This window comes from Chiloscyllium plagiosum, unplaced genomic scaffold (genome assembly GCF_037043375.1).
Source record: "Chiloscyllium plagiosum isolate Xiang-an unplaced genomic scaffold, Cpla_swu_hap1 HiC_scaffold_32, whole genome shotgun sequence".
Lineage (NCBI taxonomy): Eukaryota > Metazoa > Chordata > Chondrichthyes > Orectolobiformes > Hemiscylliidae > Chiloscyllium > Chiloscyllium plagiosum.
Window position 1 is genome coordinate 45,282,501 of NW_028270170.1, and position 23,517 is coordinate 45,306,017.

Below are 23,517 nucleotides of genomic sequence, written 5' to 3' on the forward strand. Positions count from 1 at the left end.
GTCCATCCAATAAACCTTATAACCTGTTTTGTTTAGGACAAAGAAAATTTACAACCCAGGAACAGGCCCTTCGGCCCTCCAAGCCTGAGCCAATCCAAATGTACTGTCTAAACCTGTCGGTCAATTCCTAAGCATTTGTATCCCTCTGCTCCCCACCTACTTGTGCATCTGTCAAGAGGCATCTTAAATGAATCTACCGTGCCTGCCTCTACCACCTCTGCTGGCAATGCATTTCAAATGCCCACCACCCTCTGTGTGCAGTAATTCCCAATTTAGTTCCCAATTCTGTCCATCCTGCAGCCATGTTTTACTAATTGCCACCATATTATAATCTCTGATTTGAATTTGTCCGTTTTCCCCAGAATTGGTACCAGTGCCCCAGGAGTCTGAATCCCTCCCACCTTCGCTATTTTTTCTTTTTCCTGTTGTTAGAACGTGGCACTGGTAGTAATCCTAAGATTATTAGCCTTTGAGTTCTTACCTTTCAATTCGCATCCTAACTCCCTATAATTTGCTTGTGGAACCTCATCTCTTTTCTTACCTATGTAATTGGCATTTGGTGTGGTCATGCATAAAAAATTAGTATGTACAATTGAAGGACATGGGATTGAAGGTAATGACCTAATAAGGATAGAGAACTGGGTGGCAGATAATAAATAAACTGGTTGCTTCGAGTGGCATCCACTAACCAGTGAGATGCCACACGGATCAGTGCTTGGACTACACAACTAAGTGTAATACCTCTAAATTTGCAGATAAAACACAGCTCACTGGGTGAGGGTGATGCAAAGATCCTTCAGTGTGATTTGGACAAGTTGAGTGAGTGGACAGTGCATGGCAGAAGAACAGTAATATTGATAAATGTGATGTTATTCAATTGGTAGCAAAATCGAAGAACTGGCAGTGGATTGGGAAAGGGGGAGGTGCAACAGCACTTAAGTACAATCATTCACCAGTAACCATGCAGATGCAGCAAGTGATAAAGAAGGCAAATAGTGTGTTGGCCTTCATAGCAAGAGAATTCAAGCACAGAAGCAGAGAACTAGCACTGAAACTTACAAGTGAGACCAGACTTGTGTGCAGTTTTGGTTTCCTTGTCTGAGGAAGAATGTTCTGGTTGAGGAGGGTTTGCCAGGCTGATTACTGAAATAGCACATATGAAGAAAGTATGGATCAGTTAGGACTACATTCACAGGAATTTTAAAGAATGAGGGGTGTGTCTTAGAAACCTATAAAATTCCAGCAGGACCAGACAGGGTAAACAGAGGGAGGATATTCCTGATGACCAGGGAGTCCAGAACCGTGGGTCACAGTCTCAAGGAGTAACCATTTAAGGCTCAAATGAGGAGAAATGTCTTCACTGAGATTAAAGAGCCTGTGGAATTCTGTGCCACTGAAAGTGGTTAAGTCAAAAATATTCAATGTTTTCAGGAAGGAGGTAGATAAAATTCTTAAGGCTAAAGGGATCAAAGCGTATGGGGATAAAGCAGGACAGGGTACTGAGTTGATAGGTCAGCTGTGATCATATTGATGGTAGGGCAGGCTTGAATGGCCGAATGACCTCCTTTTATTTTCATGTGTTTCTCAAAGGAGCATATTATTGATGCAAGCTCCACTTCCATGAATTTCCATTAGATTAAGTTTATTCATTACTGTGTTTATGCATAAAGATGGATAAATGCCCTGGACCGACTCAAGCATAGCGTATGTGGGATTACTGGGCCCCTTGCTGAGATTTGTCTCATTGATGGCCATGGATGAAGTGCCAGAAGTCTGGAAGGTGGAAAGGAAAAACCAGGGAACCATAGACGGATGAGTCTGACATCAGTGGTGGGCAGGTTGTTGGAGGGGATTCTGAGGCACAGGATTTACATGTACTCTGAAAAGCAAGGACTGATTAAGGATAATCAACATGGCTTTGTGCGGGAAATCATGCTTCACTGACTTAATTGAGTTTTTTGAAGATGTGACAAAGAGAATTGATGAATGCAGAGCAGTGGACCCTGTCTCTTCTGACTTCAGTAAGGCCTTCAATATGGTTCCATATGGTAGACTGGTTAACAAGGTTAGATCACATGGAATCCGGGAAAACTAGACATTTGGATGCAAAATTGGCTCAAAGGCAGAAGACAGAAGGTGGTAGTGGAGGATTGCTTTTTGGACTGGAGGCCTGTGAACAGTGATATGCCACATGGATCAGTGCTGAGTCCACTGCTTGTTGTCATTTATGTAAATGATTTGGATGTATGGTTAGTAAATTTTCAGGTGACACCAAAATTGGGACAGTGAAGAAAGTTACCTCAGAGTACAACGGGATCTTGATCAGATGGAGTTTAATCTGGATAAATGTGGGGTGCTGCATTTTGGTAGGGCAAATCAGGGCAGGACTTATACACTTCTCGCTCAGCAAGCAAACCCACACCCAGAATCTCAACTTGAGCTACAAATCTTCTCAAAATTTGTTTTCTTCAACTTTTCTTCTTTATTGGTCAGTGCAATAAGTATAGGAGTTGGGAAGTCATGTTACAGCTGTACAGGGCATAAGTTAGGTCAGCCATGATCATATTGGATGGTGGTGCAGGCTCGAAGGGCAGAATGGCCTACTCCTGCACCTATTGTCTAATGTCACTTTTGGAGTACTGTGCTCAATTCTGGTTTCCTTGCAATAAGAAAGATGTTGTACAACTTAGAAGAGTTCAGAAAATATTTACAAGGATGTTGCAAGGGTGAGATGATTTGAGCGAAAGGGAGAGGCTGAATAGGTTGGGGCTATTTTTTCTGGAGCATCGGAGGCTGAGGGGTGGCCTGACAGAGGTTTATAAAATCATGAGGGTCGTGGATAGGATGAATAGTCAAGGTCTTCTCCCCAGGGTAGGGGAGTCCAAACCTAAAAGGCATAAGTTTAGGGAAAGAGGGGAAAGATTTAAAAGGGACCTAAGGGGCAACGTTTTCCACACAGAGGGTGGTGTGTGTATGAAATGAACTGCCAAAGGAAGTGGTACAATTACAACACTTAAAGGGCATCTGGGTGGGTATATTAGTAGGAGGGGCATTAAGACATATGGGCGCAATACTGGCAAATGGGATTAAATTAATTTAGGATATCTGGTTGGCATGGATGAATTGGACCAAATGGTCTATTTCTGTCCTGAACATGTCTATGACTGTGCTTCCTGAATAAGTGTTAATTATGTCTGGAACCTTATTTCACTCCAAGATGCCCACTGCAATCTGAAGTCTTTGCTTTGAGTGTGTTTAGATATCTTACTTCAAGAGTTGCCTTTACTTATTTATTACCTTAAAAATACCGACTAGTCGGTGAGAGCGATATCCTATGAAAATAAAATAAAATAAATTCCCCTTGCGTAAGTGATCAGCATTGTGTTTGCCTTCCCAATTCCTTGCTGCACCTGTGTACTAACCATCTGTAATATATGTTCCATGGTAACAATATCTCTGTACCACAGATATGTGAAGTATTTCACCATTTATGTAATGTTTTGCTTTCTGTTCTTCCTGTTCAAGGGGACTAGCTCCTGTTTTCCCATGTTAATATTCCATCTGCCAAAAGTTTACCTGCTGGCTCAAATTATCTACCTTTCCAGAGTTTGTTTTTGTCACCATTTGCCTATCTTGGTGTCACCAACAAATTTAATTTTCATACATTTAATTCCTTCATTCAAGTCATTAAGTAGATTTTAAATAATTGTAACCCCAGCACAATTGTAACCCTAGAACAGTACAGCACAGGAACGGGGCCTTCAGCCCATGATGTTATGCCGAACATGACACCAAATTAATCCAGTCCCTTCTGCCTGCCCTTGGTCCGTATCCCTCCATTCCTTGCATAGTCATGGGCTTATCCAAAAGTCCCTTAAGTGCCCTTATTGTATCTGCCTCTGGCAGTGTGTTCCAGACTCCTACCATTCTCTGTTTAAAATAAAACTTGCCCCCATGTCTCCTTTGTACTTTAACCCTCTCACTTTAAATGCATGACCCCTAGTATTACACATTTCAATGCCGGGAGAGGGGGGCAGATTCTGACTATCAACGCTATCTGTGCATGTCATAATTTTATAGACTTCTATCATGTCTCCCCTCAGCGTCTACAACTCAAGAGAAGACAACGCAAGTTTTTCTAGCTTCTCCATATAGCTCATACGCTCTAATCCTGGTAAACCTCTTTTGCACCCTCTGCAAAACCTCCACATTCTTCCTGTAATGTGGCAACCAAAATTGAACGCGATACATTAAATTTGGCCTAACTAAAGTCTTATAAAGCTGCAAAATGGCATCCTGTTTCTTGTACTCAGTTCCCCCGACCAGTAAAGGCAAGCATACCATTCACCATCTTTACCACCCTATCTGTTTGCATGGCCAGTTTCAGGGAGCTCTGGACTTGAACCCCAAGATCCTTCTGTGCATCAATGATGTTCATAGTGCTGCCATTAACTCTATACTTTTCCTTAATATTGGTTCTCCCAAGGTGCAGCACCTCACACTTCACCAGATTAAACTCCATCTGCCATTTCTCTGTCCATATCTGCAACTGATCCATATCTTGCTGTATCCTTTGACATCTTCTACACTATTCACATTCCACCAATCTTTGTATCAACTGCAAACTTACGAACCCACCCATCTACATTTTCATCCTAGTCGTTACCTCCTCGAAAAATTCAATCAAGTTAATAAAACATGGCCTGCCCTGGACAAAGCCATGCTGACTGTCCTTAATTAAACCATGCCTTTCCATGTGCATAATGTGCATAAATACTATCCCTAAGAATCCTCTCCAATAGGAATTAAAATAGGAATTATGGGCGGCACGGTGACACAGTGGTTAGCACTGCTGCCTCACAGCGCCAGAAACCCGGGTTCAATTCCAGCCTCAGGCAACTGTCTGTGTGGAGTTTGCACATTCTCCCCGTGTCTGCGTGGGATTCCTCCGGGTGCTCCGGTTTCCTCCTACAGTCCAGAAATGTGCGGGTTAGGTGAATTGGCCATACTAAATTGCCCGTAGTATTAGGTGAAGGGGTAAATTTAGGGGAATGGGTTTGGGTGGGTTGCTCTTCGGAGGGTCAGTGTGGACTTGTTGGGACGAAGGGCCTGTTCACACACTGTAAGTAATCTAATCTAAAGCTTGTTTTGGCACAAAAATTACTGAGCCAAGGTTAGATTTATGGTGATTGTAAAACAACTGGAGATGATGTGTGAAAACATTTTTGCATGGTAAGTTGTAATGTGGCATATATTGTCTGTATGTGATGCACACAGATTTAGTTGTAAGTTTGATTCCTGAGCTGGAAGGTTTGTTTTCAGACGTTTCATCACCATGCTAGGTAACATCAGTGAGCCTCCGGGGAAGCGCTGGTGTTATGTCCCGCTTTCTATTTATGTATCTTGGTTTGTTAGGGTGGGTGATATCATTTCAGTTTTTCTTCTTGGAGGTTGGTAAATGGGATCCAAATTATTGGTGGAGTTCCGGTTTGGATGTCAAGCCTCTAGGAATTCCCATGTGTGTCTGTTTAGCCTGTCCTCGGATGGATGTCTTATCCCAGTCGAAGTGGTGTCCTCCTCCATTTGTATGTAAGGATACTAGTGATAGTGGCTAGTTGGTGTTTGTGTATCCTGGTGGCTAACTTTCTGCATGTTTGTCCGATGTAGTGTTTGTTGCAGTCCTTGCATGGTATTTTGTAAATGACATTTGTTTTGTTGGTTGTTTGTATAGGATCCTTTAGGTTCATCAGACACCGTTTAAGTATATTGATAGGTTATGGTTCTCAAAAATTGCAAACACAGGTTTAGTGTTGATTTTCAGAAAAAGAATTTGCTAAGTACAAGAAAAAGAAACATTTTCAGGGCATGACAAAAGAGCAGGAGAGTGGGTATTATTGGGAATCTCTCAAAAGAATTGGCAGGCGCACATTTGAATGCCATCTTTCTGTGCTTTGTCATTGTGAGGAACAACACTAAACAGACCTTGCCAAATATCCAGGCTGCAAAAGGCAAATGGAAAACAAAAATGTAAATGGGCCTTAGTTGACTAGCCTATGTAGGTTTCATTATCAGAAGTGAGGGTGAAGTTTAACCACTCTTCCATTGTTGTGCTGGCTGATTCCAGTGATGGATTGTGTGTTTGTGTGTGATTACACTGACTGTGTTGCTCTGTGTGAGGTGACACTGCCCGAGAATCTTCGCATGTAGCAGGTGTCATTAAATTGTTTCATGTGTGTTAATCAAGTGTTAAGCATTTGCATTTGTATACTAAGTTGTTCAGAATTTTTGCTTTTGATTCTTTCAGCAAGACAGGCATTGTCAGACACGGGGAGTTCATACAGTTCGACAGTTGGCTCTCATACCTCAGTTCATAGCCCATTGCTGCGGCAGTTGTCCACTTCATCTGAGAGCTCTACACCAATTCCAACCAACACACCTAGTGTGGCATCTGCACTGGTAAGGAGAATAGAGAATTAAAGGAAACTACAAAACAATGGTTTACAGAGTGTAAGAGAAATTCGTGACCACATGGATTGTGTTATGGCAAGGAGCACAGTAAAATACTTTTTTTTTTAAGTTTTGTGCTCGAAACTTGAACCATTCCCATTTTCAATAATCATTTTATATGTCTGAAGTGTTTGTGATCTCCTTATTCTGATTGGAGTTGCATGCAATAAGAGATACATGCAATGTCAATGTAATTTTCAGTCAAAATGCTCTTTATGTTTACTTACTAGAATCTCTTAGTTAAAATTCTGTGTCAGTTCAGTTGCCTGATAATCAAACTCTCAACCCCAGGAAAGTAAATCCAGTCTATCTGACTTCTTAACTAAAACTTTCTAGTCCAGGAAACATCCTAGTAAATCTATGCATCCTTTCCAGTGTCATCCTATAATGTGGATTCCAATACTGCAGCTGTGGCCTAACCAGTGTTTTTTGCAGTACCAGCATATCCTCTCTGCTCTTAATCTCTGTGCCTTGGCTAATAAAGGCAGGTATCTCGTGCATTTAAACCATTTTATCCATCTGTCTGCTCTCTTAAGGGGTTGATGAACAAAGTCCCTCTGATCCCCTGTGCTTCTCAGGATCTGCTGTTTATCTTGTATTCCTTGCCTTGTTTGTCTTGCCCAAGTGCATCATTTATTTGGTTTGAATTCCATTTGCCACTGATCAGTCCATCTGACAAACCTGTCTTTATCCTACTATGTTCTAAGGTTATTCTCCTTTCTACTTACCATACCACTGATTTTCGTATCATCCACAAACTTACTTGTCAACTGCTGTACAATTCAAATCACTAATATATTCACCACAAAAGCAAGGGAACCAACACTGATCCCTGCAGAACCCGACTGGACACAGGCTTCCAATCACAAAATCAGCCCGTGAACATCACACCCTGCTTCCTGCCACTTGTGGCTAATTGTGGATCCAATTTGTCAAATTTCCTAGGATCCCATGGGTTCTCAGCTTCTCTCTGTCTTCCGACCAAAGCCTTCCTTGAGGACCAAGTAAACCACATGAAATGCATGGTCCTAGTCTACACACCTGGTCACCTCTTAGAAACATTCAATCAAGTTGGTCAAACATGACCTCCCCTTGACAAATTCATGTCATTGATTAATTCCTGCCTGTCCAAATGTAGATTAATTCTGTCCCTCAGAATTGCTTCCAATAGTTTTCTCACCAATGGTTAGACTGACTGTTCTGTGGCTGCTTCGTTCATTGCTCCCTTTTTGAATAATGATATGTTGGCTGTCTTCCAGTCCTCTGCCACCTCTCCTGTTACCAAAAAGGAATTGAAAATGATTGCCAGCACCCCTGCCATTTTCTCTCTTGCTTCACTCAACAATCTGGGATATACTTCATTTGGCCCTCTCCACCCAGTATAAGGTCAAAATCATATGGTAGCTGATAGTGTTTAGTTCAATTAGCAAATAATGAAGTGGTCTCTATTTGCATGCAAGAAAACTTGGCCAAAATGCAAGCTTGGGCTGTTAAGAGCTAATTATCGTCAATGTCACTCAAATGCCAGACAATGACCATCTCCCACAAACCAGAGACTGTAATCGCCACCTTTTGACATTCAGTTGCATTACCATCAACAACTTTCCCCATAATTAACATCCTCAAAGTCACGATTGACAGGAACTTAACTATAGCAGCCACGTAAATACTGTGGTTACAAGAGCTGGTCAGTAGTTGGATGTTGGCAGCTAGTCGATTCACCATCTGATGTTTCAAAGCCTTGTCACTATATATGGGGCATAAGTAAAAGTTATGGCATATGCTGCACTGGATGTATGCAATTCAAGAACACTGAAAAGGTTGGCTGCGATTCATGGCGAAGCAACCTGCTTAATTAGCACCATCACCTTAAACCTTCACTCCCAAAACCACAAAGGCATTGTGGCTGCAGTGTGTGTCACCTAGCAAAATGGCAAACCTGGCAACTTTCAAGAGCAGCAGGTGTGTGTGTGTGTGTGTGTGTGTGTGTGTGCACGGTGACACTTCCAATGACTTGGATACATACTTACATTGTTGCAAGTCCAGAATCCTAGACCACCTTACATAACAACACTGAGGGGAGACTCTCACCTCAGGGTGCTCTACTGTAAGAAAACAGCTCAAAGTCATTATCCCAACAGTAATTAACCATGATTTGCAAGAAATGCCTACAGTGTCCAGATACCAAAACTGAAATTTTAATAATCTCACTTCAATGCAGGGCTTGGATAAATGGTATGAATACCTCCCCCCCCCCCCCTCAACCAGTTGGCTGCTCATAGTCTCAAATGAAAGGCGGTTTTGAATTTTGTCTGTTCAGTTGTTGTTGTTTGCAAGATAAAAGATTCCACCCTGCAACATCCACTCCCCTCTGATGCTGCTTGACCTGCTGTGCTTTTTCCAGCTGAACTCTTCATCTACCCTGACTCTCCAGCATCTTCAGTTCTCACCATCTGCAACTTGTCTGCAAGATCACAAAGATGCTGTTCTGGAAAATTATGAATCTGATATTCTTCCTTCTTCAAGGTGGCTGTCACTTAGATGCTGCCACATTCCCAAAACTTGAGAGAGGAGCAGGGATTTCCTGTTCTGACATTATTGTAATGAAGTAAAGGGACCCTGCATATTACTTGGCATTGCTTGTGCTGACGAGCAGAAGCTGAGAAGAAAATTAGGAAACTGTTCACCATTGGCCCAATGCAACATTCTCATATTGATAAAGTAAAGGTTAACCTCCCCTCCTAGCTTCAGCCTTCCTTCAGGGAAATTTACCTCAAATGTAAATTCCTGGTGAAACTCTGTTCTGAAAGCTAGTATTCTGTTGAACCCGTATATAGACTGAAACACATTACAAGGTTCTGTTTTAACTTTTTGCTCTTATAACAGCAGACAGCCAGGAGGAAAAGGGCAGAAAATTCTTTTGACATCAACAATATTGTGATTCCAATGTCAGTTGCTGCAACAACTCGTGTAGAAAAGCTTCAGTACAAGGAGATCCTAACGCCAAGGTATGCATGCAGGATCTGTTCAACATACTTGTCTCATGTAATGATGGTTCAGTAGATAATTTAGTGGTGGTGTTGACGTAGACCTTGTTTAATCAAATCTGCAAATGGTGCAGTGGAGCAAATCATTTGTGGGCAGTATTTTGAGGAGTACGGTATTTCCAATTTTCCAGAAAATTTTAAGTTTCAAAGGTTAAGCTTTGTATTTGGAGCAACATGTGACAGTAGAGTGTAGAAATATGCTGCCATGCCAAGGTGTCGTGGGTATGGATTGTGTTGGCCTCTACAAATGTTGTAACCTATCACCTGTATGCACTGCTTTGTATAAGTACTGTATGCTCGGGGGAGTTGGTTGAGTATTCTAGGGGGAGTTACTGCAGCTGTTGTAAGGTTGGTGCATTATGAATATTGATCCTGTGAGCAGGAATGCTGAATGCTATCTCTTATACTGAGTGAGCGTTCTAGGCACTTCCTCATTAAAAGGTAGAAAATGGGGAGCGTCCAAATTCATATCGTCATAATATTTTTCCTTTTCCGTCTAGTTGGCGTGTTGTGGATGTAAAACCTGATTTTAAAAATCACAAACTCAATGAAGAAGACCATGAGGAGGTAACACTTTGCAACCACATTACAAAATTAACCCTGTGCATTGTTGAGTGAATTTGAACAAAACAGTTTTAATAATATTAACATTTTGCATCTGATTTAGATTGAGGATTTTTCGGATGCAGTGTTTGCAGCTCGGCATGCAAAGTATGAGGAGTTCGAGCGTTTGCGGTGGACAACATGGTCAGCCTCTCCGGTCAGTGCACAGAGGCGAGGAAGCAGGTATTAAACAAGAGTAGGCAAAATTGCAACTTTGTTCTTTGCTTGTTCTGATTAACCAGAGGGGTTATCACACCTAACCTATACTTAGGAGCTGAGAATTTGGTTACCATGGTGCTGATACTAAGTCATTTCTTGAAGTCTGCCTGTGGATAAGCTGAGAGCATTGGTAGGTAATGTAAACTGTTTCTATCCCATCTTTCAATGCGCAAACCTGGTCTCTGTGGCCTCTGACTGAGATTGGAAAATTCTTTTGTGTGCAATTCTATATGAAGGCCAAAGTGTTGCCACTACAGTATAATTTTTTTGCAAGGTTTGTGAAGGTTTGTAGCTCAGGTTGAGGTTTAGGGTATAGGTTTGCTTGCTGATCTGTAGGTTTGATATCCAGACGTTTCATTACCTGGCTAGGTAACATCATCAGTGGTGACCTCCAAGTGAAGCAAAGCTGTTGTCTCCTGCTTTCTATTTATATGTTTGTCCTGGATGGGGTTCCTGGGGTTTGTGGTGATGTCATTTCCTGTTTGTTTTTCTGAGGGGTTGATGGTATCTAGATCTATGTGTTTGTTTATGGCGTTGTGGTTTGAGTGTCAGGCCTCTAGGAATTCTCTGCTTAGCCTGTCCCAGGATAGATGTGTTGTCCCAGTCGAAATGGTGTTTTTTTTTCCTTCCGTGTGTAGGGCCACGAGGGAGAGAGGGTCGTGTCTTTTTGTGGCTAGCTGGTGTTCTATAATCCTGGTGGCTAACTTTCTTCCTGTTTGTCCTACGTAGTGTTTGTAGCAGTCCTTGCATGGAATTTTGTAGACGACGTTGGTTTTGTCCATGGGTTGTACTGGGTCTTTTAAGTTTGTTAGTTTTTGTTTGAGAGTGCTGGTGGGTTTGTGTGCTACTACGATTCTGAGGGGTCTTAGTAGTCTGGCTGTTATTTCTGAAACTTCTTTGATGTATGGTAAGGTGGTGAGGGTTTCTGGCTGTGTTTGGTCTGCTTGTCATGGTTTGTGCTTGAGGAATCTGCGAACTGTATTTTTTGAGTATCCGTTCACCTTGAATACGTTGTATAGGTGGTTCTCCTCTGTTTTCTGAAGTTTGTGCTGCAGTGTGAGGTGGCTCGTTGGAATAGTGTTCCGATACAGCTTCGTTTGTGTGTGTTGTGATGGTTGCTGGTGTAATTAAGTATTTGGTCAGTGTTTGTCGGTTTTCTGTATATGCAGGTTTGTAGTTCTCTGTTGTCCGTTCTTTCGACTGTGACGTCCAGGAATGCGAGTTTGTTGTCGGTTTCTTCCTCCTTAGTGAACTTTATGCTTGTGAGGGTGTTGTTGATGATGTTAAATGTCTCTTCTATCTTGTTTCGTTTTGTGATGACAAAGGTGTCATCTACGTAGCTGACTCAGATTTTTGGTTTGATGGTTGATAGGGCTGTTTGTTCTAGTTTTTGCATTACCACTTCTGCTATGAATCATGATAGCGGAGAACCCATGGATGTGCCGTTGGTTTGTTTGTAGATTATGTTGAAGGTGAAATGGGTGGTGAGGCACAGGTCCACTAACTTCGTGATGTTTTCGTTGGTAATGTGATTGATGGTGGTTGGGGTGTGTGCGATGGTCTCTTCTAAAAGTGTGGTAAGTGTTTCCTTTGCCAGGTCGATGTTGATGGAGATGAACGTTACGTCAAATGAGATCATTGTTTCGTCTTCCTCTATTTTGGTGTTTTTGATGATTTTTAGGAATTCCTGGGTGGAGTGGATGGAGTGCTGTGACTCTTCTACTAGGTATTTCAGTTCTTTGGCCAGTCTGTAAGTTGGTGTTCCAGGTAGTGTTCCAGGTCTGAGGGAAGCTATTGGACCTGTGCCTCACCACCCACTTCACCTTCAACAACGTAGTGATCGAGATCTGAGGTGTTTTTACATAACTCTGGAGTAGGTGGGATTTGAACCTGAGCTGCTTTGTTTAGATTAGATTAGATTAGATTACATTACATTACAGTGTAGAAACAGGCCCTTCGGCCCAACAAGTCCACACCGACCCGCCGAAGCGAAACCCACCCATACCCCTACATTTACCCCTTACCTAACACTACGGGCAATTTAGCATGGCCAATTCACCTGACCCTGCACATTTTTTGGACTGTGGGAGGAAACCGGAGCACCCGGAGGAAACCCACGCAGACACGGGGAGAACGTGCAAACTCCACACAGTCAGTCGCCTGAGGCGGGAATTGAACCCGGGTCTCAGGCGCTGTGAGGCAGCAGTGCTAACCACTGTGCCACCGTGCCGCCCAGGTAGAAGTAGAGACACTACCACTGTGTCATAAGAATCCCCCCAGGTTGATTTTCTAATCAACCTATTCAGAGATATTATCTCTAATCTCACGAATGCCATGACACTACGTTGCATACAAGAATCTCCCAGGACAAATATATTTTTGTGGTCAGCCTGTTCAGAGATGTCATGACACAGCTCAGGAGCAGATGAGAATTAAACTCGGGCCTTCTAGTCCAGAGATAGGGATACTCTGTTATCTACAAGAGCCCTTCCCAGGATGAAGTTTTCCTAATCAACCTGTTCAGTGATGTCATTACGCACCTGTGGAGAAACTGGGACTTGAACCCAGCTGTCTCAGTCCAGAGGTAGGGACGCTATCACTCTGCCACAAGAGGGGCCTCTCCAGGACAAATATAAACTATTTTTCCAATCAACCTGTTCAGAAATACCTCTGAAGCAGGTGGGATTTGAACCCAGGCCTGTCTGGTCCAGGGGTAGGGACATTAGCAAACTGCTACAAAAGGGTTTCTCCTGAACAAATATATCCTGATCAAAAGAACACATATCAGCTGTACCTACTATGCAATTGTTTGCTTCCTTGTACCAGACTGTGGTCTGCACTTCTTTGAGATGCAGGTCCCTTACCACAAGATATTTGTTTATATAATTGATGTCAATTGGGTCTAAAGATTTTATTTTTTCATACATTGTGTCGTCACTGGCTAGACCTGCATTTATTGCCCATGACTAACTGGCATGAAAATGTCATACCTGGATGAATCCCACCATTTCCTACCATTTAGGTTTGACATTAAGGTACTGTTTTGTACTGTTAGGTGGCAGTGGGCAGTGACAACTTCAAGAATCCAGGCACAGTTCACCATCCATGTGTAATGAGTGTATCCAGCTCCCCCCAGCTCAGATCAGTAGTACTTCAAAATTCCCACATTGCTTAGAAATTGCAGCCTTTGTAAACAATTATCGTTCCATTCTAACTAAGTTTTAAGTCATTGGCTCGAAGATAATGTTTTATAGAAGTGTTGTTAATTGGATCTAAAAAAAGGTTATGAATGTAGGCATTGTGGACAAGGTCAGCATTTATTGTCCATCTTTAATTGCCCTGGAGAAGGTAGCATTGAGTTGGCACAGTGAACCACTGAGTCCATACGGTGTACCCCTTCTCATTTTTACATTTGTGTGAGTCTTCCAAGGATGTTGAAGGTAGTGGAAGTGGAAATTGAAGAGGCACTAAAATTATTTGTATTTTCCCCAGATTTGGGAATGGTATTGGAGGATTGCAAACAATCCTTGTTCAATAAAGGTTGTAAATATTGGCCCAGTTATTACAAACCAATCGATTTAACTTCTAGTCCAATTATAAATAATTCATACTCACACAGAAAATTGTGGATTGATTCAGAAGATTTCACATGGATTTATTAAAGGAAAATTGTGTTTAACTTGCTGGAATTTTTTTTGAAGGGGTAATAGAGAATTGATGCCATGTACATGGACATTCAAGAAAACTTCCACAGAAAGTGATAGGTCATGGAATAATACAGGCAGTAGTATTCCAGTATTATATGGATATAAAATTGGCTGAGGGCTAGGAGACAGCCACAATTAATGGTATTTTTTGAGTTGGAAGAAGGCTTGTAGTAAAGTTTCCTCACGGCCAGCACTGAAACCAGTTAACTAGATCTTGTGTAATAGGGGCAAGTTCAAACACTGTGCTGGATGACACAAAACTTGGAAGCATTAAGAACTGTAATAAGAATAATGTAGAAGTTCAAAACGTTATTGACATCTTGGTGAAGTGGGTTGATAGGAGACAAATGAAGTGCAGTGCGAGAGAGGGTCAGATATTTGGTACAAAGAATGTGGAGAGACAGTACAAAATAAAGGGTACTGTTCTAAAGGGTGTGGAGGAGCAGAGAGACCTATGGGTAAAAGTGTATAAACCATTAAAAGTAGTCAGGAAAGATAGAGGAGCAGTTATAAATGACACAGTATCCTATGCTTTATTCATAGGGACTTAGAATAAAGAGCAGGGAGATTATGATGAATTTAAAACCCTAGTTAGACCTCAGCTGGAATATTGTGTACCGCTCTGGATGTAGAAAGGATGAGAGAGAATGCTGAAGAGATTTCCAAGAATGATTCCTAGAATGTGACATTTTAGCTATGCAGCAAGAACAGGAAGTTGAGACTGTTTTCTTTGGAGAGGAGAAAGCCAAGATTTGATTGAGGTTTTCAAGATCATGGGATGTCTGGACAGAGTAGAAGGAAATTAACTCTTCCCACTAACAATTCAAAAATCAGAAGGCAGAGTTATGAAATGTTTTGCAAAAGAAGCAGATATGAGCTGAGAAAATCTTTTTCACACATCAAATTTTTAGATTCTGGAATCTACCTCCCTGAAGTATGGTGAAGGCAGGTCAAGGGGGTGTTGTTTCTGTTATCCAGTGTGCATGGTTACATGGAAAGGGAAGTGAAACTCAATTGAAATGCTTAGGGAGCCAGTATTGACAGAATGGGTCAAATGACCTCCTTCTGCATCATAACAATTCTGAGTTGCGAATGATGCTGAATAGTGAACTTTTCATGTCTGACCTTATAACAGATGGAAGGTGACTGATGAAGCCATTGAAGGTGATTGGACCAAGGTCACTACCATAAAACATAGTCGCAGAAGTCAGGCCATTCAGCCAATCAAGTCTGCTCTGCCATTCAATCATGGCTGATAAGTTTCTCAACTCCATTCTCCTGCTTTCTCCCTGTAACCCTTCCCTTGCTAATCAAGAACCTATCTATCTCAGACTTAAATATACTCAATGACCTGGCCTCCACAGCCTTCTGTGGCAGTGAATTACACAGATTCCCCACTCTCTGGCTGAAGATGTTTCTTCTTATCTCCGTCCTAAAAGGCCTTCTCTTTAATCTAAGGCTGTGCCCTTGGGTCCTAGTCTTTCCTGCAAATGCAAATATCTTCCCAACATCCATGCTGTCCAGGCCATTCAATATTCTGCATGTTTCTGTGAACCCCCTCCAATCCTTCTAAATTCCATCGAGTATAGACCCACAGTCCTCAAACGTTCCTCATACATCAAGTTTTTCATTCCTGGGACCATTCTCGTGAACCTCCTCTGAACATGCTCTAGGGCCAGTACATCCTTCCTGAGATATGGAGCCCAAAATGGTGTACAATACTCCAAATGTGGTCTGACCAGAGCCTCAGAAGTACGTCCCTGCTTTCAAATCCTCTCAAACTAAACACCATCATTGCATTAGCCTTCCTATCTACTGACTCAACTTGCAAGTTTATCTTAAGAGAATCCTGGACTTGAACTTCCAAGTCTCTTTGCACTTCAGCCTTCTGAATTTCCACCCCATTTAGAAAATAGCTTGAGAAACTCCTCTAGTGATGTCCTGTGAGATACTTAATTTTGCCAGTTTTGCAGGAGGTGAAGCCTGTACCAAGCCAACGTCAACAAAAGAATGAGGAAGGTTCAGGTTAAACTCTCAACCTTAAAATACAGAGACAAGAGTTTTACCAACTCAAACTTGGCTGACAGCAGCCATCATAGCATAAAGCATCATGTCAATAGATTAAATCAGAGTGGTGCTGGAAAAGCATCCGAGGATGCTGCCTGACCTGCTGTGCTTTTCCAGTACCGCTCTGATCTGAACTCTAGTTTCCAACATCTGCAGTCCTCACTTGCCTATGTTAATAGGTGTAATCATCTCAAAGATTTAGATTAGCTGTATGCCTCCTTAACTATACTGTTCACATGCTCTGCCAACCTCTGGGATCTGTGAATAATTGCTCCAAGGTCCCTCTGTTCCTCTAAGCTATGCAGTTCATTAAATAATTCCTCATCTTGTTTCTTCTCCAAAGTGCATCACCTCACACTTATCAGAGTTAAATAACATCTGCCACTGGTCTGCCCACCTGACCAACCTATCTGTGTCTTCTTTGTAATCTACAGCCATCTTCTTCACTATGAGCCATGCTACCAATCTTGGTGTTGTCAGCAAATTTATTTAGCATTCCCTCCCACATTTTAATCTATATTATTTATGTATATCACTAGCTTTTGTGTCCTATTAGTAAGCCAGTTTGTAATCCATCTTACCAAATTTCCTTCAGCTTGTTCTGAGGAAAGGTCACCAGTTTCGAAGTATTCACTCTGATTGCTGTTCACAGATGGTGCCTGATCTGCTGAGCTTTTCCAGCAACTTCTGTTTTTGTCCCTCAGTTTCATGTGCTTTAACCTTCTCACTTAGGCTCCTATGTGAGACCTTGTCAAAAGCTTTGCTAAAATCCATATAAAGTACATCAACTGAACTTCTCCCATCTATGTACTTGGTCACATTAACCAAGCATTTTAACAAATTTGTTAGGAATGAAATCCCTTTGACAAAGCCATGCTGACTATCCCTAATTAACCCATGCCTTTCCAAGCAGGTATTAATTTGCTTCTTCAGAGTTTTCTCCAATAGTTTCACTACCTCTGACATGAAACTCACTGGTCTGTAATTTCCTGGTTCATCCTTACCATTCCTCTTTAAAATGTGGAACCACATTAGCCGTCCTCCAGTCCTCTGGCACTTACCCGTGCCACAGGGGATTAAAAGTATATCCACTTGAATATATTTTTCCCACCCTTGCAATTTAAAAAAAATGTGAGAAAGATAATTTTGCTATTTATAGACCAGTAAATGTTACTGGAGGGGTATCATTCAGAAACAACGTTGCAAGAGGGAATTAGCACTCTCTTGGACCAGCATGGATGCATAGTTGAGTAAGTGTTAGGAAACAAAGAACTGTGGAGAATTGCAGTTTGATTTCGACTCAAGGGAGGTGAGTACAGTTGACTTTCCAAAAGTGAGTACAGACAAATGCAAATGTAATAACCAATGAAATGTATCATAAATTTCAAGAACATGTGAGCAGGTTGGCTGAATGAACAAACATGGTACGTGAAATTCAGAAATTTGAGATGAGTTTGGTGGAAAAATAATTCAAAAACAGTACGTGCTAAATGTTTCAGTTTAAAGGGATACAAGAAGAGAGGGATCTTACAGGTGTTGGTGCAGTCTTTGAAAGTTGCAGGGCAAGTTTATAAAACAGCAGACAATAAAGCATGCAAGAGTCCTTGGCTTTATAAATAGAACCAAAAAATACATAAGGTAGGAAGCTATCTTTAAACTTACATAAAATTCCAGCTGGACTATTGTCCCCATGTCTCTCTCGGTGGCATGTCAAGATTTTGAAGAGTGTCAAGCAAACCTTGAGAATGGTTTAAAGCACCTAGAATTAATTATGTGGATAACTGGAGAAAATGGGTTTATCTCCTTAATAGATAAGGTCAAGAGGAAAGCTTTGGATATACTCAATAGAAAGAAACATTTTCTAGTGGTTGAAAGGTTTGAATGAGAAGGCACCAGTCTAAGATAATTGACAAAGGGACCAGAGGCAATATGAGGGGGGAATCTCTGTTACATGAGAAATGGTTAAGATTTACAGTGGTAGATGGTAGGTACAGATTCAGTAGCAGCCTTCAAAGTGGAATGAATGGACTGCTCATTGACAGGGATGAGTTTGATGACCGAATGGTCTCATTCAGTACTGTTCTGACTGCTTTTATTTTTGTTCTTTTTTTAAGTTGCCCAGGCTGTGGGATCTGTCCTGTTTCATGCCTTTTTTAATATGTCTTTTTAGTTTCACAGTAACTCTCACTTCCCTTTGTTAATCAAGGTTGTTTAAGACCTCTAAGGGTGTGTGCAGAAATCTCATACACAAGATGTCTCTTTATTCACGACTTTGTTGCTGATCCGTAGTTGTATCAATTCACAGTTCTGTTCGCACTATCATGATCCTTTTCTGATTCATCCCTCCAGAATCACTCTTAGTTTGGTTCTTGATTTATCTCTTTCTCAAACCTCATGTCAAAATCAGTCACTGTAGGCTTTGTTACATGGTTGCTTCCTTGCCATTAGAACATAGAACAGTACAGCACAGAACAGGCCCTTTAGCCCACAATGTTGTGCCGACCACTGATCCTCATGTATGCACCCTCAAATTTCTGTGACCATATGCATGTCCAGGAGTCTCTTAAATGTTCCCAATGACCCTGCCTCCACAACTGCTGCTGGCAACGCATTCCATGCTCTCTCAACTCTCTGTGTAAAGAACCCGCCTCTGACATCCCCTCTATATTTTCCTCCAACCAGCTTAAAACTATGACCCCTCGTGTTAGTCATGTCTGCCCTGGGAAATAGTCTTTGGCTATCAACTCTATCTATGCCTCTCATTATCTTGTATACCTCAATTAGGTCCCCTCTTCTCCTTTTCGCCAATGAAAAAAGTCCGAGCTCAGTCAACCTCTCCTCATAAGATAAACCCTCCAGTCCAGGCAGCATCCTGGTAAACCTCCTCTGAACCCGCTCCAAAGCATCCACATCGTTCTTATAATAGGGCGACCAGAACTGGACGCAGTATTCCAAGTGCGGGCGAACCAAAGTTTTATAGAGCTGCAACAAGATCTCACGACTCTTAAACTCAATACCCCTGTTAATGAAAGGCAAAACACCATATGCTTTCTTAACAACCGTGTCCACTTGGGTGGCCATTTTAAGGGATCTATGTACCTGCACCCCAAGATCCCTCTGTTCCTCCATTAGATTACTAACTAATTCAGGTCTGTTATATCTGATGTATTCCTGTTCTCTTGGTAGAATACTTGTATATACGAGATACAGGAAGTTCTAGGATAACACTTGTTTTGGCAGTGTAATTTGGCTAGAATGTCACTGAAGAATTAAGGAACTGTACTTTCTAGAACGCTTACCTCTGTTCACAATAGCACAATTCCAGTGGGGATCACTTTATGCACTTTATTCTGCACTTGTGCTGAGATTTGCGCTGACATTTCTGTGCCATTTGGCGCATGCACAATGTTGGTGCAGGTCTTTGTGCCATACCACGCGTGCGTCAGTGTCCCCTGCTGGGAGAGCAGCTTTCTGTGAGAGGTGCTGTACAGACAGCAGCTTTCTTACGTTTACTTTTGTTTCATTAATAAATATGATTTCTACCCTCATTCAGGCTGTGCTATACTTTGCATTAGACTTTTGGGTGATTTTTTTTTTAATGGATTACTTTGTGTGGGAACAGGCCCTTCAGCCCAACAAGTCCACTCCAACCCTCCGAAGAGCAACCCACCCAGACCCATTCGCCTACATTTACCCCTTCACCTAACACTATGGGCAATTTAGCATGGCCAGTTCACCCAACCTGCACACCTTTGGACTGTGGGAGGAAACCGGAGCACATGGGGAGAATGTGCAAACTCCACACAGACAGTTGCCTGAGGCGGGAATTGAACCCAGGTCTTTGGTGCTGTGAGGCAGCAGTGCTAACCATTGTGCCACCGTGCCGCCCATTTGAGTGATAGTGAGTGATTTTTTTGCTGGAGTGCCCCTAACCACACTTTTCCTATACGATCCATTATTTCTATTGAACGATTTTCTATAAAGCAAGGTTTCACTGGAACAAAACTTTGGCATTATTGGAGAACTACCTATGTGCTGCCTTTGGCTCTCGGATTGTTCTACCTTTGTGATAAGTGAAGAGCCTCCCATTATAAGTAGTGTTGTTGCAACAAATTTATCTGGTCTTAGTATTTATGGATTCTATTGCTTTCTTGTACTTGAACATCTCCAACCAATTAGATTAGATTACTTACAGTGTGGAAACAGGCCCTTCGGCCCAACAAGTTCACGCCGGCTCAACAAGTTCACGCCGACCCACCAAAGCGCAAGCTATCCAGAGCCATTCCTCTACATTTATCCCTTCACTTAACACTATGGGCAATTTAGCATGGCCAATTCACCTAACCTACACATTTTTGGATTGTGGGAGGAAACCCACGCAGACATGGGGAGAATCTGCAAACTCCACACAGTCAGTCGCCTGAGGCAGGAATTGAACCCAGGTCTCTGGCGCTGTGAGGCAGCAATGCTAACCACGGTGCCACCGTGCCGCCCAATTCTTAATGAAGTCTTGTACCCTTTACTGTTCCTCAGTTTTACCCATAGCTAATGCACTATCTGTTGACCAACTCTGTAATTCTCTCTAACTGTCAGTGCGTTACTTATTTTCTGATTCCCTTGGAAATTTATAACCTGGAATATTCACCAATGCTCAGCTTGCATCCACATCTGGGAAACTGTAGACAGAAGAGTCTCACATTAGTGGTTGGGAAGCAATTACAGAAAATTCTTAGGAATAGGTATTAAGAACATTTGGAAAAGCATGGGTTAATTAGGGAGTAGTCAGAACGGCTTTGTGCGGGGCAGGTCATGTCTTAGTAACTTGATTAAATTTTTCCAAGGAGGTGTCTACATGGATTTCAGTGAAACTTTTGACAAGGTCCCTCATGGTAGGCTCATCCAGAAGATAAGATGCATGGGATCCATGGTAAATTGGTCACTTGGACTGCCTTGCCAATAGAAGGCTGAGGGTCGTGATGGAAATCTGTTTTTCTGGCTGGAGGTACATGTCTAGTGATGTTCCACAGGGAACTGTACTGGGACCTGTGTTTGTGATAGATGTAATGAAAGATCTATACTTGAATGAAAGTATAGATGGGTGAGTTAGTAAGTTTGCAGACAACACAAAGATCGGTGGAGTTTGGATAGTGTAGAAGGTTGTTAAAAAGATACAGGGGGATATAGATCAGTTGCAGGTATGAGCGGAGAAATGGCTGATGGAGTTAAATTTGGATAAATGTGAGGTGCTGTTCTTTGGGAGATCACATAGTCATAGAGATGTACAGCACAGAAACAGACCCTTCGGTTCGACTCATCCATGCTGACCAGATATCCTAATCTAATTTCGTCCCATTTGCCAGCTCTAAACCCTTCCTATTCATATACCCATCGAGATGCCTTTTAAATGTTGTAATTGGACCAGCCTCCACCAATCCCTCTGGCGGTTCATTCCATGAACTTACCACCCTCTGCTGAAAAAGTTGCCCTTTAGGTCCCTTTTAAATTTTCCCCTCTCCCCCTAAACCTATGCCCTCTAGTTCTTCCCCCACCCCAGGGAAGACACTTTGTCTATTTACCCTATCGGTAACCCTCATGATTTTATAAATCTCTATAAGGACACCCCTCAGTCTCTGATGCTCCAGGAAAAACAGCCCCAACCTATTCAGCCCCTCGCTGTAGCTCAAATGTTAAGGAAAAGTATACAGTTAATGGCAGGACCCTGAACAGCATTGATGTACAGGGGGATCTTGAGATTCAAGTCCATAATTCTCTGAAAGTGGCCAAACAAATAGATAGGGTGGTAAAGATAGTGTGGCATGTGTGGCATGCTTGCCTTTATTGATCAGGGAATTGAGTACAAGAGTCAGGATGTCATGTTGCAACTTTATAAGATTTTGGTTTGGCCACATTTAAAGTATTGTATTCAGTTCTGGTCGCCACATTACTGGAACAATGTGGAGCCTTTGCAGAGGCTGCAGAAGAGGTTAACCAGGATGCTGTCTGGATTAGAAGGTATGAGCTATAAGGAGAGGCTAGAACTCTGGTTGATTTCTCTTGAGTGGCAGAGCTGAAAGGAGACTTGATAGAAGTCTATTAAATCATGAGATGCATAGTTAGAGTTGACTATCAGAATCTTTTTGCCCAGAGTTGAAATGCCTAATACACTAGGGGCATACATTTAAGGTGAGCGGGGGCTAGTTCAAAGAAGACATGAGGGACAAGTCTTCATGTAGAATGGTCGGAGTTTGGAATGCACTGCCAAGGGTGGTAGTGGAGGCAGATATGATAAGTCTGTTTAAGAGGCTTTTAGATAATTCCATGAAATGCAAGGAATGGAGTGAAAAGGACCAAGAGCAGGCGAAAAGGATTAGAGTAATTTAGCGTTGTATTCAACACAACATTATGGGCCAAAGGCCCCTTTGCTGGCTGTACCTTTGTGTTCTACCTCTGTGATAGTCGCTCCGTCACAGTCTTCCAGCTGAGTTTGTATTTCTATTTTTGCTTTTCTACTTGTGCTAGTTGCATTAGTGTAAAAAAAGCTTCCAATTCAGCAATAGATCCTGTTCCCTAATGTTTTCACGCACTTATCACGTGCTTAATTTCTTTCCAACTTTTTTATTGTTATCTTTTATTCCATCCTCCCAAACCAGAAAGATTCATACTAATTGTGTGCCTTCACCTTACATTCATCCCTCAGCTCTCTGAATCAGGGATCAGTTTTTTAGCTGAAAATGTGTTGCTGGAAAAGCGCAGCAGGTCAGGCAGCATCCAAGGAACAGGAGAATCGACGTTTCGGGCATAAGCCCTCCTATCAGTTTTTTAGACCAAGTGACTATGAGTGATAAAATATTTTTATTTTCTAAACTGCAGATCTCACAAATCAACAGATGAACATTCCACCCCGCAGCCTGGTAACACAAATCCTTCGACCCCTCAACCTGCTTCCCCTGACGTGAGCTTCCATAGTCTTGGAGACTTGCCCCTCACACCTTCACCTTGCAGTCCCTCGGCACCTCCAGTCAGCCCGGATACATTTTGTTCTTCTCTTTCTCGAGAGAGTGCTGGACGGGTTTCAAATGAGGATACACGCTGTTCGACGCCAGATATTAGCCAAGAAGAACAGGTGAGAATGAGCAGTTGAACCGAGAAAACTATTGTACTGTCTTAAAATCTAAATTACCTAATGGCTGATATGAAGGCAATCACGGCAGATATCTTCTGGTTCCAAAGTCATCAAGCCCAGTTGGAGCAAATGATGGGGTGGTGGATGGTTAAGGCAGGAGAACAAGTTAAGCAGAAAATTACAGGGCAATTGGACGGTCTTTGGCTGAATTCAGCTCGGGTTCTTTTTTTGTTCTGAGGTAGAA

The 23,517-nt window shown here is 42.1% G+C and overlaps 1 protein-coding gene across 4 annotated transcripts in view; it reads left to right on the plus strand.

Annotated features, from left to right (window-relative positions):
• Positions 1 to 23,517, plus strand: part of kansl1b (KAT8 regulatory NSL complex subunit 1b) — a 314,956-nt gene that overhangs the window by 279,041 nt on the left and 12,398 nt on the right. For 3 of the 4 annotated variants that reach the window (XM_043675343.2, XM_043675342.2, XM_043675347.2), the window contains 5 exons: positions 6,305 to 6,456; positions 9,394 to 9,515; positions 10,055 to 10,121; positions 10,222 to 10,340; positions 23,021 to 23,273. In XM_043675343.2, the coding sequence (XP_043531278.2) occupies positions 6,305 to 6,456; positions 9,394 to 9,515; positions 10,055 to 10,121; positions 10,222 to 10,340; positions 23,021 to 23,273 (713 nt within the window). The remainder of the gene's footprint in view (positions 1 to 6,304; positions 6,457 to 9,393; positions 9,516 to 10,054; positions 10,122 to 10,221; positions 10,341 to 23,020; positions 23,274 to 23,517) is intronic. The other variant, XM_043675346.2, reaches the window with a different exon arrangement.